Source organism: Talpa occidentalis, unplaced genomic scaffold (genome assembly GCF_014898055.3).
Source record: "Talpa occidentalis isolate TD23 unplaced genomic scaffold, MPIMG_talOcc4v2.1 talOcc4.15, whole genome shotgun sequence".
Taxonomy (NCBI): domain Eukaryota; kingdom Metazoa; phylum Chordata; class Mammalia; order Eulipotyphla; family Talpidae; genus Talpa; species Talpa occidentalis.
Window position 1 is genome coordinate 62,660,578 of NW_023601543.1, and position 20,814 is coordinate 62,681,391.

Below are 20,814 nucleotides of genomic sequence, written 5' to 3' on the forward strand. Positions count from 1 at the left end.
GTTTTGGTGCCCATAAATTTATTCTAGTGTTGGCCATTGTTTTTCTTATAGATAAATTCTCACTTTCAAAAAATGTCACCATTTCAGTAAGATTTTTTTAATTATTTAAGGTAATAGCTACTAAGTATGAATCTAAACAGCAAGTGAGAATAAATGAAAGATAATTCATATTGTAGATTTGTGTTATCTTTAAAATTTATAGCAGAGGTATACTTATTTTAAAAGACTAATTTGCTGTTACTATCCATTATTTTGAATGTGAATCTAGGCCACATTTCCTCAAATTTAAATATTTTGAAAGAAGATAAGTTTAATTCAGTGGAAATAATACCAGACTGGAATTGGAACTAGGATTTAGCCCATTATCAGAAAGCAGTAAATGAAATCCTTATTCCTTTAGTCTACTAGAAAATATTTTCAGGTCATTTTTCTCACCTTTTCTTTATTCTTCCTAGGTACCTTTCTCTTTTTTCACCACCCTCACTATCATTCCCCTTACCCCACCCCACACCCCAAAAAAACCAAAATGGAATTACTCCATATGAGGAACCCATTTGACTTTAAAACATTTTGAAAAAGACCCAACATAAAAAATGGAGTCCTTCCTGCATTGGAAAAAATCTTATGTACCCTTTTCCCAACAGAGGAAACTTTATTATCTTATGGACTTAAAATTAACATGTTTAATTTGTTAATTTGTTGATTACTGTAAAAAATAAAAACTTCACTCTGTCCTCTGAATGGCAGCAGTCCTCCTCAGTCATATGACACTTAACAACTATAAAACTTTTCTTTGGAACTATCTTCAGATATATCTTAAGTTGCAATAATATTATTAATTCATTATTATTCAATGCCTGAAATATGTGAGTGATTATATGCAACCCTAGATTTATAAGAACATTTATATGACTTTTGGGGAAATCATGTACAACATAATATAATCTTATAGAACTGAGCTGTCCAACATGGTATCCATTAGCCACATGTAGTTATTTAAATGTAAATAAATTAAATTAAATTAAATTTCAGTCCCTGGCCATGCTAACACATTTCAAGTGCTAAATAGCCCTATGTAGCTAGTGACTACCATGTTAGATAGTACAATTACAGGTTGTTCCCTCATTCACTTAACATTTTCATCATTGCAGAAAGTTCTATTTGACAGTGCTACTGTAGAGCAATTTTAACATGTCATTGTTGATGATGATTATTCCCAGGTAAGCTTTTTTCCCAGTTGTTCTTGCAGTCAGGGGTTCAAACTGGCTTTTCTCCAAATTCCTTGGCCTTTTCCAAAGGGCACCTGCACCCCTATGTTTATAGCAGCACTATTTACAATAGCTAAGCTATGGAAGCAACCCAAATGCCCAAAAATAGATGACTAGATCAAGGAGATGTGGTACATATATACAATGGAATATTACTCAGCAATCAAAAAAGATAAACACATACAGTTTGCCCCAACATGGATGGAGCTAGAAGGGATGATGCTCAGCGAAATAAGTCAGAAAGAAAAAGAAAAATACCGCATGGTCTCACTCATAGCAGGAATTTAGAAAACCTAAATAAGAGACCAGGAAAACGACTAATCAATACAAAGTAAAAATCAAAATCAACAAGCAACTATAAACCAGAGACACACTACAGGGGCAGGGGTATGGGGGAGGAGGGGCGGGGAAAGGAAGGACTAGAGTCAAACTAAGGGGGGTGCAATTGTATGGGGAATATAACCAAAATGAAAATGCATACATTGTGCAAAGATGAAAAAAGATGTAAGAATTATATAAAATAAAATCTTTAAACAAAAAAAATAAATTAAAAAAAATAAAATTCCTTGGCAAAAATAATTAATAATGAATGACATGCCATTATTGAGATTGATGCCCAAAAAAGTTTTGGAAGACTTTTATTTCTTTATTTTGAAATACAACTGATTCAGGATAGCCTAAAGAGAAAGAAAAAAGATCTTATTCAATGTGAAATTTGGTCAGTTGATTGGATGGTAGTTTACTCCTCAAGGAAACTATTAATAATGCTTCTTTCTCAGTACTTCCCTAATGTCTTCTTCACTCTCATGTTCCTTTGGCCTGTGACAATAGCTCTCTGAAGCTGAACTTTTCATTGCCTGAGTAGAGTTCTTTTACCAATGGGCTTAGATTTGCCCATAACAAGAAACACAGGCTTTATTTCTCATAGTGCCACAAAATCATACTTGAACTATAATGGTCAAAGTAATGACTAAGACTCATTTGGACAAATCCAAGCTGTCACAGCAGAGATGGGTCATGTGAATTAACCACATCCCTTTGCAGGGCTATTTAAAGTTTCAAGACCCACCAGACGACCTAGAATTAGGAACATCAGCAAAGTTATCACTGATTTTTTTTTAATTTTTTTTAAGAGGCATGTATTATTTATTTATTTGTTTGTTTGTTTGTTTGTTTGTTTATACATGCACTGCGTACAGTCAGAAGCGCGGGAGGGTGAGAGAATTCACCAGAGCCAGAGCGGGGAGCAGAGCAGGCAGAAGGACCAAAGTACACTGCTGAGGGGAGCAGTGGGCAGCAGGAGAGGTCTGCGGGCCATGTGGGACCCTCCTCCGGTGGCCAGGGGAGCAGCCGGGGATCGAACTGGCGCCGCAGAGGCTGCAGGCAGCTTCGCAACCCAGCGCTCAACCGCTGCGCCACCGGGGAGGCCCTCACTGATTTTTTTTTAAAGATTTATTTATTTATGCATACCAGAACTGGGGTACAGGCCAGAGGTGTGGGGGGTGAGAGGATTCACCAGAGACAGAGTGGGGAGCAGAACAGGCAGATTGACTGAAATACACTGCTAAGGGGAGCAGCGGGCTACTCAGGAGAAGTCTGCTGTGCCATGTGGGTAGCTCCCTGGCCAGGGATCGAACTTGTGCTGCAGTGGCTGCAAGACAGCCTTATAGATTGTGTCTTAACCCCTTGCGCCACCAGGGAGGCCCTATCACTGATTTATTTCAGCCTCTGATCAGGCTGTACTCCTTTGAGTGATTCACCCATCCTGGTTCACGTATGCTGCACCTACCCTCTTCTAGGAACCAATTTCTGCCCCTTATGAGATTTTCTAGAACAGGGATTGCTACTTCCCTGACTTTCAGAGCCCAGCACACAACTGTTTTCACAAATGAACAACTAGTTACCGATCCTTCTATCCAGGCATTTTTTTTTCTTTTTTTCTTTTTTTTTAAAAATATTTACTTATTTATACAAGCACTGGGTACAGTCAGAAGCGTGGGAGGGTGAGAGAATTCACCAGAACCACAGCAGGGAACAGAACAGGCAGACTGACGAAACACACTGCTGAGGGGAGCAGCGGGCACGGCAGGAGAAGTCTGCGTGCCATGTGGGACCTTCGCCAGCCGGTCGGGGATCGAACTGGCACTGCAGAGGCTGCGGGCAGCTTTGCAGCCCAGTGCTCAACCTCTGTGCCACCAAGGAAGCCCAGTCCAGGCATTGTTTTTAAACCAGTCAAATGGTGGACAACAATCTAATTTTTATGATCCTCTTTGAAGTTTTTAAAAGGGATGTTCAGAGAAAGCAGTAGAAATTTTCTGTCAGTCAAAGGTGGGAAATTTGTATTACCAGTGGCAAGAAGAGTAGTATAGTATTATGGGATAAGTGAGCTCTGGAGTTGCATTGCCTTGGGTGAATCCTGGTTCTGACACTTACTAGCTGTATAACCTTGAACTCTCTAGACCTCAATTTCCTTACCTATACAAAGGGAATGTATAAGCGGGGGTTGGGGGGGGTATTGATGGTGACGAATGTTTTCGAATGAGACAGAAGATAGTTGCCTGGTACTGTGAATGTACTAAATTCTGCTGAATTCTACACTTAAAATTGTTAATTTTATGTAACATGAATTTCACATAACCTACTTTTTAAAAATATCATAACAAAATATTCTTCTTAAATACCAGTTTCACTGCGGCACACTTGAGTATGGCATGATCCCATCAGTACCAGGTGCTCACTGCACCACTCAACTCACCCAAGAGCCTATCTTCTTCCTCCCTCTGCCCCAAGCATGCAGAAGGTTGGAGGGCTTGTGTAATTTGAAAAAAAACCCATGGGTAATTCTGCTATTTCAGCGTTACTTAGAGTAATTACTCTAAAGTACAAACTTAATGGCTCTACAAAATGTCAGCATATGTACATATCATAATTTCACCAAAGCTCTTAGACATAGAGACTGTTTCCTGTTTTTCCATGGCCATAAATACCGTTGCTTTGGCTATCTTCATTAATAAATCTTTGCATACCTCTGATTATATTCTTAGGGTAAGTTCTCTGCTACTGGAATTGTTGGCATTGAAGCATACACATGCATTTAATATTTGTGATCTCTATAAATATTGTACCCTCCAAAAGGCTTACTACTATACCTGTTTGGATAAATTTTCGTGTATTTTTGTTAGTGAGTTTATCATTTTCTCAGTTGACCTTTTTTTCATCTGAAAGATTTGTGGCACCTTTTTTGCCAGGATATAAAACATTATTCATTTACTTCACTGAAATTTCAAGACTATCACTCATTATTGGTAACATTATTGTCCCCATTTTGATTACTACACATTTCATACTAAGCTCTAAAATGTTAATACTTGTTTTCTTAAAAGTCTCCTAGAAACAATACTTAAGTAAACTGCATAGGCCTGAGCATGGGACTAAATATGAGGATCACATTTTCTCAAACTGAATATTAAGATGCATGGAACCATCTGTGATCTGACTGTCTGGAAAATCTATGTTCTATGGGTATGTGTCTCTTAAGGAGGCACTCCTAAAGATAAAATTTGATGTCAAGTAGTGAACTTAATGTTATTTATGTACACGTTGATTTTCAGCAATGCCCATCTGAAACTTACGTAGTGTGATAATGCAATGTGACTTCCATTAAAAAGCAAAAAAAGAAGGCACATCTATACTCTTAACACTGAAGGAGTTATTGATCCAGGGGAGTAGTGCGAAAGGGGAACTAGGAGGGTGTTGATACTTGCCTAGATAAGGAAGAAGCTCAGGAGGGGATCAGTTCAAGAAGTCTACCTTGCTTCATGAATTATTTCTACCTCTAGAATGCGTATTTCCCACAGTGAAGTATTTTGAAGAAATTCTGTGTAAATAGAAGCAATGTTCAGTGTTTGGGTAAGTTTATTACAATGAGTTCAGGAAATGGTGAGTTGAATCCTTGTGATTCATTTGTGTTCCTTGTATATACAGAAAGTGAGTTCAGTTTCTGATAACTTTCTGCAATTTTCCTTTATTGACTTTGCAAATGCTTCTCTGACTTATGGATATAGGTCCTCTTAGATTCCTGAACTTTGCAGAACTAGGAAACGTTTGTTTAGGAATGCTTTTTTCCAGTGCCTTATAGAGTTGCAATATCCAATGTGGTAACCGCTAACTTTAAGTGGCTAAATACTAATTTTAATTATTTAATACTAAATAAAATTAATTTTGATCTCTCAGTTGCACTAGCTATATTTCAGACACTCAATAACACATGTGACTGATGGCTACTATATTGGACAGTACAAGGCAGACAACATTTCCATCATTGTGGAAAGTTCTGTTGTGCAACACGACTATCTAGAGTCTTAGTACCACTAAGAGTAGTGCTTACACCTAAGCCACAGCTATAGCTTCAACCAGGAAGCTATTAATTCAATAAAAACTAAAGATTTAGCAAAGAACTTTGTGCCCCTAATGAAAGCCACCATTTACATTCAGTCCCGCTACTGTAGTGTGGGTTTGTGTTTGACACAGCAGCTGTAGCCATCAGCTACTCAGAGCTGTGAATCTAGTATCCAAATGGCATCTTTGATTCTAAAAGTGAAAATGATTATTCTGGAATAAATACATAAATAATAATGAAGTGATTTTGATCTTTCTATATTGATTTTATTAAGGGATTCTAATAATTTGTGATTCTGAATTGTAGAATTTATTTCTAAGTTAAGCAATCTAACTTTTGAAAGTTATGTATGTTAAAAGACCATATTATAAAATGCTTTTACATTAGGTTTCCCAACATATCTATTCCATGCAAATGCTCTTAAATATAGCCATATTTAAAATACTTACAAGTTTTGTTTTTAATTTTCTTTTTTAAAAAGATTTATCTATTTATGCATACAAGAATTGGGATACAGGTCAGAGGTGTGGGGGGTGAAAGGATTCACCAGAGACAGAGTGGGGAACAGAACAGGCAGACTGACTGAAATACACTGCTGAGGGGAGCAGTGGGCAAGTCAGGAGAGGTCTGCTGCGCCATGTGGGTTGCTCCCTGGCCGGGAATCGAACTCGTGCTGCAGTGGCTGCGGATACCTTCATAGGTTGCATCTGAACCCCTTGCACCACCAGGGAGGCCCCTGTTTTTAATTTTCTTTAGAAAAGACAGCACAGCTCCTTTAGTCATATATCCTGACAATATCATGAAATTCCAGGTTTTAGAACTATCTTTAGGTTATATTTGAGTATGATAGACATAGACTAAATTGAATAAGTGTTTGCGGGTAGATAGAAAGAGATCAGAAGTTCTGATTTAACCAGTGATCTCACCTCATTGTTGTCTTAGGTTATAATTCTTAAATGTAATCAACCCAAATATTTTTCATATTTCTTCCTTGAAATTCCTCAACCTTTCCAAGTTCTCCACAATGTTCAAATCCAAATAAGATGATCTCCTCTCAAATTCTTATGTCATGCATGTATTTGTATGTGCCTGTGATGGGTTCTGCCTCCTCAGTATATTACAATGTAACTATGTGTTACCTGGCCATTTTGGTATAAAACTAATTATGCTACATCATACCTGTGTGTTTTGTAATTTGACTTTGTAAAATGCACCTACTTACCCTTGCACCTATCGAATCTCATGGTACTTGTTTCCATCTCAGTTAGGGGATACCAGAAAGGGAATATTGGCTTTTTACTATTGTCTTCAAGTCAGCAATACATCCGTGTTCATGTCTTCTGTTCCTTAATAGCTTGTTGCCGCTTAAGCAATGCAGTAGTTTAACTTAGCAGAAGTCTGAGCTAGCCATTTTCTTGTTTTCCACTTCCTTAAATGAAAAACAGAATCTTTTTTTTAAGATTTTATTTATTTTTATATAGAAGAACTGGGGTACAGGCCAGAGGTGCAGGGGGATGAGAGAATTCACCAGAGACAGAATCATTTAACTGGGAGCATTCCATTTTGTTAATAGACATGTTAACTATAATTATGACTGAGTTGAGAATTAATTACTTACACTTCTCTTTTTTCTTTTACTTTAGAAGCTACCTTCTCCTTTCCAGGTTAATTTGCTTAGCAGCAAATTGCTTCTTTAGTACTAGTTATCTTAAACTTGAATAAGTTTTTACTCAAAATTGTTTCACTCTCAAAACATCCCAATGTATATCTCCTAAATTAAAGTAGATAGAAAACATTTGTATCAAGCATTAGTAAACTGGGAAGTTTGTATGCACAAGCTTGTTACTAACAATAGTGAATTCAGGGGTTGACAGACTGTGCCCTGAGAAGCAAAGCCGGCCCACTGGCTATTTTTGCATATAAAGTTTTATATGCAAAAACACAGCAATATACATTCATGTACATATTGTTTATGGACTGTTTTCACACTACAGTGGGAGAATTGAATATTTACAATAGAGACCATTTGGCCTTCAAGTCTAAAATATTTACTGTCTGACCCTTTACAGAAAAAGATTATTGACCCTTGGTATTATAAAACCTTTAGACAAGAGGGAGTAATCAGGATCTCAATTCCGTATACTCTTTTTTTTTTTTTTTTTTTTTTTTATAGAGGCATGTTTTTTATTTATTTATTTGTTTGTTTGTTTGTTGATACATGCACTGGGTACAGTCAGAAGCGCGGGAGGGTGAGAGAATTCACCAGAGCCAGAGCGGGGAGCAGAGCAGGCAGAAGGACCGAAGTACACTGCTGAGGGGAGCAGCGGGCGGCAGGAGAGGTCTGCGCACCATGTGGGACCCTCCTCTGGTGGCCGGGGAGCAGCCGGGGATCGAACCGGCGCTGCAGAGGCCGCGGACAGCCTCGAAACCCAGTGCTCAACCGCTGCGCCACAGGGGAGGCCCTCAATTCCGTATACTCTTGATTCTATATGTAAGTTGTAGGTAACTTTAACTTGAAGCCTCTCTGGACTTCAACTTCCTCATCTGCAAAATGGGTATTGGGGAATGAATCATCCCTAATGTTGACTCTCATGCTCTTAATAAAATGCTGTAAGTTGATAACCTGTTTTGGAACCATTTTGCTAGTTTGTATAACAGCTTTGCATTGAATGTTCCAACCACATGCAGCCACTGAGTTTAAAGAACTAGCTAAACAAAATCGCTAGCCATAAGACAGACAAATAAGGAACTTGCTACCATTGTTTCTAAAGAATTTACCTCTTACAGCTCTTTTAAATGGTATTTTCCTAGTAGTATTTATAGATTTTTGACTACAATAGTATTAGCTAGAACAGGCCTTGAAACATGAAACTAACAGTTGTACTTAACTGGAAATAAAAATAAAGCATCTCTAAATTTTAGTTTCAGTGTGTGAGAAACATATGATTTGATAAGTAAAAAAATTCATTCTCACCCAGCTTTTAGGGAAACATGTATAATAAATGAAATAAGCTTTTACTATAGAAAAAAGAACTCAACATTCAATACTTATTTTTTTTAATCATGGTAACTGATCATAAAATGCTACATAAGAACCTCTCATGCATTAACCCTGAACTTTAGGAAATCTAAAAAGCTGCCTGGAATGCTATCAAGATCACTTCTCTGTTTTGGTGTTTTTGTTTTTGTTTTTTTGCCCTTTCCTTTCTTCATTCTGCTTTCCTTTTTTTTTGTAGAAAGAAACTCTAGCATGACCACCTTGCAAAAATAAACCTTGTGGAAATGTATTTATATATTTAATAAATGTCTGCATAAAATATTTATCCTTTCAGAAAAATCCAAGAGTTCAATATTTAAAATTTAGGGTTAGGCTACTGTAGGCTTAGACTAGTTAAGTGATTTGATACTTGGACTACCTAAATGACCAATTCTACCTAGACCAGTAAAAGACTGCTCATGTTCTAGCTGTATGTTAGAAGGTTTGTAATGATATAAATTTATAAAGTACTTTAAGTCTGCTACTTTCATATACATTATGACTTTTGGCAATCCTATAAGGTAAGTTATGTTAGTTTTGATATCCTCTCTTTACAAGAGGTTAAGTGATTAACTCAAGCAACATGAAGCATCTGGAAAGTGACAAAGACAAGAAATATTCTGACCTACATCTAACACTGGAAGAATTGAACACTTTTTCAAAATATCGTGTATTGTTTTTCTTGTTACTGAAATAACTTGTTCCCAACCCGTTTCTACCCAATAGTCCTCAGGAATATCATACAATCTATATGAATATATCAGAAATCAGGGGAGGTTATATGTGTGGTTTCAAAGGATCATGTGTAGTTGATTCTGATATGTTGCCTGATTGAGAATTACTGCACAAGACTAACGAAAAGTCATTGTGAACAACAAAAAGGGGGGAAAAGAGATTTTACAAAAGAAAAATAACTCACACCTACCACCCAGAGATAATTAATGCCATTAACATTTTTGTATAATAGTCAGTCTTTCATATTTTTACTAACTTTATTTCAAAAAAGATTTTCCTTTTTTCTCCCAAAAAAGTAGAACATACTTTAGATTGTTTTAAAATCTTTTTTTAAATATAATTCATCACATGCATCTTTCCATTTCATTAAACATACTTCCTGCAGCATCACTTTATACTCATTGCAGAATATTCCGTTTTATGGAACATGTGAATTCAAGATGTAAATGTTTTATATGCTTTGCAATCCCCAACAGTATTATTATGGTGTATGTATATGTGATTTCTTTGAAGGAATCCACATTATTTAAAAACTGCTCTCTTCTAGCTATCATCTCCTGTATATTTGGCTTTCTGAATAATCCTTAAATAACCATTTGTTAACTTTTTATATTTATATATTTGTTTTAACAATATATTTTTCTATCTCTTTGCTTAGGGTGCAGTACTAGCAGCTGTGTCAAGTCACAAATTCAACTCATTCTATGGGGATCCCCCTGAAGAGTTGCCAGATTTTTCCGAAGACCCTACCTCCTCAGGTAATTGGATCACTCATTCATTCACCAGTGTGAATCAATGGTGTCTACATTCTTTTTCTTCCATTGTGAATAAACATTTTCTGTGAATCTAGTCATATCCTCCAAATAATTCTGAGGAAGACTGTCAGCAACCAAATCCCATCTATGTGTGTCTGGTTCCTTTTAATTTTAACACCAGAGTTGCTTTCTGCTACTGCCCTGTTACCAACATTTCACATTTTTATTTTTACCTCAGAAATTTTACTTCCTCTTCCCCACTCTAGACCCAATGTTGCACTTTATCCAGTCCAACATTGTATTCAGTCTTTTGGGATCCTTATAGAGTACTTTCTACCTCACAAAAACTTCTGATAAAAGATTTTCCTCATGCCAACTACATCAAATCAGACTTTGAGATAACACTGCTTTTAATTGACTCTTTCAATGTAAAGCTGTCTTGTGAGTTATCTCTTGAAACAATTTACAAGTTCTTCTCTTTAAATAATCTATAACATATATATGCAAACATTCACAGAAAAACATAGAAATTTCTATTTTGATGAAATATATGTGAGTCCTACTGAAAAACTTGCATTCACAAAATTATTTCATAAAATTCTCAGATTACCACAGTGAGGCAGTCTATAAATTACTAGTAAACTTATATGTATCTATAAATGCATGTACGTGTATTATATAGCTTTTAAATTTTACTTACATATTCTTTTACATAAATTTACTTACATATTTCTTTTTTTAATTATCATGTTTCCTTTGGCCTGTTTTTTTTTTTCTTATTTCATTAGAGTCACTCAGTATTTGTCATGCAGTTGACTTTTTGCTGGTGATTTAATTTTTGTATTCTTGGACTGGCTCATTCAGTATTCTTCTATTACCATTGGAATCAAAACCTTAAGCCCTTCCTAAAGCATGAGTTTTTTTTCCTTCTCAGTTAGTAATATAGGAAAGATGGATGTGCTAATACTTTTTTCTTGTTGGAACCATGAGCATTTGTCAATATTTCTGTTTCTTCCCTTTTCTGTTTACAGAGTTATGTGCACATTTTCATATACACACAGAGAGAGACAGAATTTCTCACCAAATGATATGTGCTTATACCTTGTGCAAAATAACAGGATCAAGTTTTCCATTCCAGCAGCTATATAGTTCCTCATTTTGACCTTTACCAATTGGGATATGAATCTTCCTCTTTTAAGTGAAGGTGATTTCCAAAAATGTTCAGAAATAGGAATATTAGAGAAGATACTCTTTGAGAAGACCTTGCTGTTTTCCTCTTATGCTGACTTGGAAATTATCCAGAGTCCTTACCACATGAAAGTCAAGGGTACAGTTGAGTTGTGTTTATAGTCGTGTTCTCCAGTGCTCACTGTCATTTCATGTCTGTCTTTTATTCTTCCAGTTCGTTTTGTTCCCCCCATGTGCAGCTTTGTTGTTATTGTTAGCTCAAACCTTTTTTCTCTCTTCACATAACAGTTGACCTTATGTAGGGACAGTAGGTCCAGTAATGGTTTTATGTGGCTCTGTGACGACATGCGATAGTCACCTACTAGGAATATATTTAAGATTTTTAATGCCATTTTCATCTTTAGAAATGGGCCTAGAGAGCAATGTGGTCCTTGAAACAGCTTCATAGACCAAATCTTTAATGTTGTCCCTTAATAATTACCTCTGCTAGCAAGAGTTTAATGAGTTCTTAAGTGTTCCTTACTGTGAATAGTTGTTTTTTTCTTTAGGGGAAGAAATTCTCTATAGTCATAGACACGATTATTTTCCATTAAATGTATTTTTATTGCCCAATGTTCTCTGTTTTTCAGTACAATCTTTAAATGATATAGTTAAAATAGTTTCTGATTATAGTACTTGCTTTTTAAAGAAAAAGGAAATTTCTTACACTGTCTTGCAGGCAGCCTGCAAGCCCTGAAATTACTTATTCACAATTTAACATTCTTTCTTACCTCTGTTTCCTGCAGTCATACCCTATTTCTTTTTCTTTTTTGTCTTTTTTAAATTTCTTCATCTTAGTGATTTTGTCACTAAATGAAGTAGTATATATCTTCATTTGACATACTAAATACCTATCTCTGTAATATTTTCAGAAAGCACTGTCTGGTTGCTGAAAATAAAAGATAGTAGAGCTACTATGCCGTGTGCATGTTTTATGACCTACAGTAAATGAGAAGGGAAAACAATATACTCAGAAGTCAAAGGCAAAAGAAAAATTTTCAGATTTTCCAAATTTTCACATAGCTGTCAGGAATATTTCATGTTCCTAAAATTAATTTTAATATTAATCCATTTACAGGGAAGCATTGTGATTGTATCAGCATTATTTATCAAATAGCTATGTCAGTAAATTTAGCTATCTGCCAATAAATTTCCTTTTCTGCAACCAACAGTAATGGTTGTATGGCTGGTTACAGAAAGCCTATTATATATTTTACCTGGACTCACATTTAGCTTTTACACTTTCATAAGTGAGCATTCATATTTTCATTTTTCACTTTATTCCTACTTTTTAACATTTTCATGTGAAAGCCTAAATTTTTCTCTATTTAATTCTAATCCTTAAATTCTGCATCATTGAATTTCCCAACATTATCCCTTCACTGTCTGTTTACATCTCTGTGGGTTTGTTTTACAGTACAAAATACAACACACTTCCATCATTACCTGAAAGTTCTTCTAAGCCCATGGCAAAAAGGAAAAACTGACCAGAGAGCTTGTGCTTTAAGGCTGGGGTGAGGGACACTGCAGGAGGGGTTAGAAGAAGAGAGTAGTATAAGATCACCAGCTGCCTTATCTTGACATGGATTGTTTTTATTCTTCCGAGGCCTTTTCTAGTCTTTCTCTGAAATGATAATAAATGGTAAGTATGTCAAGACCTCACTTGACATACTTAAAAGCTGGCAATCCTATTTTAGTCCCTCTCTAAATTCTATTCTATTCAACAATCACAATTTAAAAACAAATTTAAAACAAATCAGTTTCCTAATTTGTCATCTAAAGAAGTCTTAACATGTTTAGGTATGCGTTTTACATAATAAAACTTTTTTATATGAGTTTTTTTTTCCTTTTGAAATGATAGACAATCTATTGTTGTTTTGTTACTTACTAATGCAAAGTAGAAATAATCTGTTCTCATATTTCAAATTGAAGAAGTCAGAATCAGAACCCAGTGTTGGGATGAAATTATAAACAGTCCGAATAAAAGTGCTCATGGAACACTACGGGTCACTTTGGACTCTGCCAGGGGCCATGATCCTTGTGGCTCATCCAGTGGGCCCAGCTGTGGCTTGATAATCTGTTTGCTCTAAAATCATACTGTTTGTTGTTTGTCCATATGCTGCCTTCCTCCTAGGACTTCTAGCAGCAGAAAGTAGGTATCCCTTTGTTTTCCTCTAATGTTAATCTTTTATGCAAAAGTGTTTGGCTTTGCATGATTCATAATCAGCTTGACTTTTTCCTTGGCTGTTTGTGTTTAGATATTTAGTTATAAATTTTAACACTGCCTGATCATAAAATTAAAACTTGGATATATTAATTTCCTAAGGCATTGTCATATGAATAATGTTAACATCTAATTTCTTTTATAAAAGGAAAAAGAGGCTGTGTTAAAATTTCAACCGCATTTAATATTATTTTACATCTGAATTTCAAGCACAAATTCATTAATTCTGGGGAAAAGGTAAAATTTTACTTTATAGTTTGCTTTCAAGAAAACTTTCAGGGTAAGTGAATTTTCCTTTGACAATTACTCAATTATAAGCAGTTTGTATTATTCCATTACTGTGTTTTCAGTTTAACGTGGAGCTGTGAAATTAACTTCTGAATCATGTCTCTTAACAATGTTTACCATCAGATACAACATTTATAAAGAATAATATAATGGTTAGATTTTGATTACAAAGGCATGTAATTCGAGTATGTAAGAATGTTAATGTGAAAAGTGTGTCAAATTACACACACACAGATGAGTACAAGTGAAACTAAGGCAGTCTGAATAAGATGGGTGTATTATATCAATGTCAGTATATTATGGTTATGATATTATAGTATAGTTTTATAAAATGTTTGCTACTAGTGGGGGAACTAAGCATAGTATACAAGGGATCTTTGTAGCATGTCTTATAGCTGCATATGAATCTATAATTATCTCAACAATAATTTCAATTAAAATGATGGAACAGGGACTTCCCTGGTGGCTCGGAGGTTAGGCTCAGCGCTATCATCACCACAGCTATTCCCACCCATGTGGGATCGAACCCATGGGTTAGGGAGCTAACAGCAGACCTCTCCTGTCTCATCTGCTGCTCCCCTCAGCAGTGTATTTCAGTAGATCTGCCTGTCCTGCTCCCCACTCTGTCTCTGGTGAATCCTCTCATCCCACCTCACCCCTGGCATCTCTGGCCTACACACTAGTTCTTGTACACATAAATAATAAAAATAAATCTAAAAAAAAGATGCAGCAAACCTTCACCCCAACATTGTGCTTATTGGTAGGAAGGAGGAGGGGTTGTGGACTAGATAAGAACCAAAGATAAATTAGAAAATCAGGGTCCTGGTAATTAAATTCATTGTCACGTTTTATTGCATTAGTGACTTGTAACTCAAATTGCAGCTTATTTAATATAAAAATCTCACAGTATATTAGTTATCTGTTGCTGTGTAATAAATAATCTCAAAATAGCATTTATCATCTCACAGTTTCCAGGGTCAGGAACCCAAGCATGGTGTAGTTGAATTCCTCTGGCTCAAGATTTCTCATGAGATTGCAGTAAAGCTGTGGTCCAGAGTTGCATGCAATCTCATCTGGAGGCCCAGCTGCAGGGGACAGACTTCAGTTCCTTGCTGGCTGTTGGGCCTCTCCACAGAGCTATTCACAATATAGCAGTTTGTTCCCCCAGCACACATGATCGAAGAAAGGGGTGAAAAATGAGAGAAAGCACCGACAGAAGCCACAGTCTTAACACTTCTGTTAATTACACGTGTGTTAAAAAATCCAGCCCATACTTTAGGGAGATTTATTATACAAGGTGTGAAAACCAGGAGCAGGGATCTTGGGCACCATCTTAGAGGCTGTGTACCTTGTACAAGTTAATGACAATTGAAATGTAAAATTCTAGCCATTTGTAGCTACTATTTCTCCAGATTTAGCATCCCTCTCCTTTTTTTTTTTTTTTAATCAGGAGGTTTATCAGTTCATTTGGAATGAAAGTATCTTGGAAGTATCAAGTACTGCTTTTTTTGTTGTTGTTGTAAAGCTATATGAATGGACACTTAACAAGCGGCAGAATGTTATTAAAGTACTTTGCGAGAAATTTGTACCCTATGATGTTACTATTTGGATACACACTCCATTTTAACAAGCATAATGGCATCTGTCCTCTGACAGAATACATTAGCAGTTTACTTCCTGTAATAAATTTCAGTGCATCTGCATTATAATCTATGCATAAAGAATCTAAAGCTTTTGTTACCAGGCATAGGTTTAAATAACTTGGATTGGATATAATACTGAAGCCCAACATACAATTTCCATTGCAGGGTTCTCTGTTGGCTATAACCCGATTGATAACCAATTCTATTTTACACAGAGGGAATAAAAGCTATTCTACAGTGTAGGGGTAAGACAAAGAGAAAGAGATTAACTGCAAAGGGACTAGAGAAAACTTTTTTGGAGTGATAAAAATTTACACTTAAATTGGTGAATTTTAACTTAAATCTCCTTAGTAAACAGATTTTTTTAAGATTTATTTTATTTATTTATTCATACAAGAACTGGGGTGTAAGATAGAGGTGCAGGGGGTAAGAGAATTCACCAGAGACAGAGTGGGGAGCAGAACAGGCAGATCTACTGAGATACACTGCTGAGGGGAGCAGTGGATGAGACAGGAGAGGTCTGCTGCACCATATGTGGGTCAGTTCCCAGGCAGGGGATTGAACTCATGCCTCAGTGGCTGAGATAGCTTGATAGTGCTGAGACTTTAACTCCTGTGCCACCAGGGAGGTCCAGTAAGCAGATTTTTTAGTGCTAATGTGCTTACTAAAAGAGGTTTTGAATGAGGGGGTAATAAGAATATGTGTGTAATGATTCTGTGTTCTATGAAGGGGGTTGCTAATATAATCGCAAGAGAGGTTATGAATTACTCTTCAGAAGAAGCTAAACGAGATTCAGATGTTGAATGCAAACATATAAATCTTTGTTATTAAAATAACTGCATACCTAGGTGTATGCACTATATACATATCTCAAAACTGTTGAATGATACACTTAAGCTTTTTATATTTCACCCTATGTAAATTTTACCTGGAAAAGAGAAAAAGGTATTGAAATCTATACTGAAACATTTTGGGGTGAAGCGTACTGATGTTGGCCACTCTATCACTCATTTTGAAATGAACGAAAAATACAGTGAATTGATGACTGGATAGATATGTGATGAAGCAAGTATCACAAACTATTAACAATTATAGAATCCAGGGTATGAGTATAATTCTTCAACTTTTTGTGTTTGAAATTTTTCATGGTAAAACATAGGGAGAAATAGTTTTCAGACAGACCCAACCGATTTTGACAGTGAGAACTTTGTCATTTAAACATTCTACTGTTTATTTTTCTGTCCCGCTATTTGGTTATTTTTACTCAGCCAACTATTTTTTATGAGACTTTTCCACTCTTGCAATGAGATTGTTCTAGACTCAAAGTTTTTATTGACCTTAAAAGCACATTCCTCTTTAAAGAAATAGACTCAAAGCATTTTTAAAACAGTTGACATATTTATGCTCTTTTTATTATTTCATAATAGCAGCAGAACATTTTAGACACTTGTTTACATTAGTGAGATTCTTAGAAAAATAAAAATGTTCAAAGTTAAAATGTATGATTATCTACTTATTTTTTATACAAACTTGATTACCAAGTGAATTGTGTAAAAATTTAAGTAAAATGCTGTTCTGAAGGCAGAGTTTGATTACTTTCCAATAAATTTATCAATGTGAAAGTTTCGACCAAGAGCTGAGAAAATAAGTCTTAGATGGTAAATAAAACTGAGATTAAAAAGAGTAGAAAATGGATGTGATTTCATAATTATTCAGGTGTATTGCTGAGGGTAAAACATGGTTTTAGGACAGAAATCTGGGTTCTAGAACTTGCTCTTCTGCTCACTGCTGTGGCACCAGGGTCACTTAAACCTGCTGAACCTCTGATTTATCTAATATAAATTCCTGCCTGCAGGAATGATATCAGCTAATAAGTGTAAAGCACTTTGGAAATGATAAACTTATTATAAACTTATGCAAATGTAAGTATTAAAGTACTTTTCATTACTACTTTAAGGAAACAATGCTATAAAATAAACTGTTTCTTTAGTTAAGTCTTTCATTATAATACTTTATTTTCATTATTCAGTATTTGCTCAGAAAAAAAATTTTGTCAAATGTGTTGTTGTGTCTTTTTGTACAAAGCACACTGAAAAGTGCAGCCTGGAATTAGAAATATGAATTGGATACCTACAGTCCTGCATTAATTAAACTGCCCTCTAAGTTGAACTCATGTTCTATTAATTTATTGTCTTTTTCCAGGTAGATCCAAGTTTATTTGAAGGTTTTTCGAGGGGGAAAAAAAATCCCTCTAAGTTATTGAGAAAAGTAAATATTTCTCCAGATACGGCAGTACTAATCAAAAAAGTAAATGCTAGTAGCAACTTTCAAGTCCCTGTATATGTATTGTGTTATATTATTTTGATTGCCTTAGTATTTTAAAAAATAACAATGGGAAAGTCCCCAAAATATCTGTGTATGTTTATATTTTATAATGAATTGAAAAAATAAAAGATTTTTAGATTCTCTCCTCTCTCGTCTCTCCTCTCTCGTCTCTCCTCTCTCGTCTCTCTTCTCTCCTCTCTCCTCTCTCCTCTCTCCTCCTAGATGGGCTTGGTATTGAACTGCAGCAGCTATCAATTATACACATTTTTCAGGTGATGACTGTAATCTATGGTTCTACTGGTTATACCCAAAGAAAGAAATAATAGAACTACCTAGAGCAGGTGTCACTGAAAGGTATTGAAATGATCAAGGGTGAAGAAAAGTTTTGAGATTAGATCAAAAATGTGTGTTCATTCGATTTGAAAAGATGAAGAAGAAATGGAGTAAAAACTATAATTTTTCTACCTAATTACAGAAACGTAAAATTAGGGACACTTTCCAGAGCATGTAATAGGCAATTTGAGTACAGGTATGGCAATGCTCCCTTTCATGACTGAAAACTCACAAAGCTAATCACATCTGGGTACAAGATTAAGAATATAAGTCACTTCAAGAAAGGGGACAGATCCAAGGAACTTAAGTAGACCGGGTGGTCTTGCCTACTGGAAACACAGGCTAACAGATGCCTATGTGCTTTCCAGCAAAGCATCCACTGGGTCCATCAGAGATTAGAGGTCACAGTGTCACCACCTTGGTGGAGGTGGTGAACTCCTGTCACCCCATCTCCTCTCTGAGGCTCCCCAGTTCCTCTCTCAAGGTCTGTTTCCATGTCACTTTGTTTTTACCCCTTCTGTATTGTCTACTTCAGGGTTAATATTCACACAAGCCTGAGAGTCTCTTCCTGGAAGTCAGGGATCAGGCCTATTTTTTGTTTTTTGGGTTTTTTTTTGGTTTTTTTATTTTGTTTTTTTTTTTTTTTTTCCAGAAACCCCTGCCTAGCACCTGGCAATATAGGTTTTAGTTATTGTTTGCCTGATAGAGTTCAAGTTCTTTTCTAACTTCCATATCCATGCATAACTCACACATAGCTTCTTGAAGATTCCACTTATGTTTCTCACCAATTAGTGTATGAAGTCAGGTGGAACAAAGACTGAAGATTGAGTCATAGCTCCACTGCTTCTTACTGTGACCTTCTCTCGACCCATCTCAACCTCAGATCCCTACCTAGATATGTCTGGTAGTATATCTGTCTTACTGGGAGGCTGTTCCTGGCATAACGTACACTCGAAATTAGGAGCTGCTATTACTATTATAAAATACCGAATTACTTATTATTAATTACTGGGACAAGTGCAAACATTATTAATTAATAGGACAAGTGCAAACATAAAAGTAAACCCATGCAGGCAGCTTTGGATGTTCAGAGACCAACAGATGATATGTCCCTGATCTGATACAGCCAGAATTCCCTCTCAGTTGTTAGACTTGCCATCTTAATACTCGCTTGATACGAGATTGTTTTTATTTTAATCTTATAGTATGGATAAACTGCTAGCTAGATTATATATTAGCGTAAGCAATGCTGGGTAAAGACAATAAAAACTAGATAAAATTCCACTAAGATAAATGAGTAAAAATGAGAATTACATTTCTGTGATATCTGCTGAATTAAGTATATATATATATATATATATATATATATATATGTCATTAGTACTTTTGTTATTGCAGTCTCAAAAGTTTAGGACTGCTTAACTAACTTTAAAAATGAGGTACTTAATTCTGCTGTAGATGGTGTGCTAGGGTCCGTGAAATATTTGGAACTAAATTTTTCACATCATCTCTTGCTTTTCCAAGACTTTCAAGAAGGGCTTTGAACTAATTTCCAGATTTTTTTTCTCACTTAGAACAAAGAAAAAAGTCCTTGAGAAGAGCCAGTAGAAGGAAGTAGATTGGGCTGATAACCTTTTCAGAGAAGATAAAGACTGATTTCTGCCTTATACTTTTTTTATCCCACTAAATTGATAGTCACTTAATGTTTTCAGTGGTAGGCATAATTATACAAAATTAAAAATTATCCACAGTCCTATCAAACTGTGGTACTCCCATGCTATGGAATACTGTCTAGGAAAAAAAGGAACAGTGTGTTTATGCATTAAACAACCTCAATGACTCGCCAGAGAAAATAAAAAATACCAGGGTAAAAAAATAGCCGATCCCGAAAAATTACATGCCTGTATGGTTTCATTTATATAGCATCCTTAAATGAGAAAATTAAATGAGAAAAAAGAAAATTAAATGAGAAAATTATAGAAATGAAGAATAGATTAGTTCTAACACCAGTTGCTGGGTGTTAGGAATAGGTAGAGTGGGAGAGAAATGAATGTAACTATAAATGGGAAATCTGAAGGATCCTTGTGGTGATAGGAATATTCTGTAGCTTGAATGTATCAATGTCAGTATCCTGAGTATGATAATTTTGCAGGATGTCACCATTGCAGGAAACTGGATAAAGGGTATGAGGGATCACTCTGTATTATTTCTTATAACTACATGTGAATCTATAATTATCTCAAAATAAAAAAATTTTAAAAGCCACAGCAATTTCCACATGGATAGCCATTTCATTTATGACTTAAGTCCCCAATCTTTAAAACATAATTAAGTAATATTGCAAAAGACAGTTGCTTTATATAGCAATTTTTTTCCTGTGTTAGAAAATTTGGAACATATGGACAAGAACAAAATGAAGTATAAATAAGAAAATAGAGATTGTCCACTTGGTGTACTTCATTCTGTTTTTTCCCTGAGTCTGTATATTTTTTCTGTCATAATTGGCCATATACTAATTTATGTGGTTTTGCATTGTTTTCTTGAAGTTTATATCATGAGGATTTCTGTCTTTAAAAACTC

General features: G+C 35.5%; 1 protein-coding gene across 6 annotated transcripts in view; it reads left to right on the plus strand.

Moving 5' to 3' along the window:
- The window catches only part of CASK (calcium/calmodulin dependent serine protein kinase), a 392,726-nt gene that overhangs the window by 295,141 nt on the left and 76,771 nt on the right, over positions 1-20,814 (plus strand). For all 6 annotated transcript variants that reach the window (XM_037512504.1, XM_054695766.1, XM_054695765.1 and 3 more), the window contains exon 10: positions 10,098-10,197. In XM_037512504.1, the coding sequence (XP_037368401.1) occupies positions 10,098-10,197 (100 nt within the window). The remainder of the gene's footprint in view (positions 1-10,097; positions 10,198-20,814) is intronic.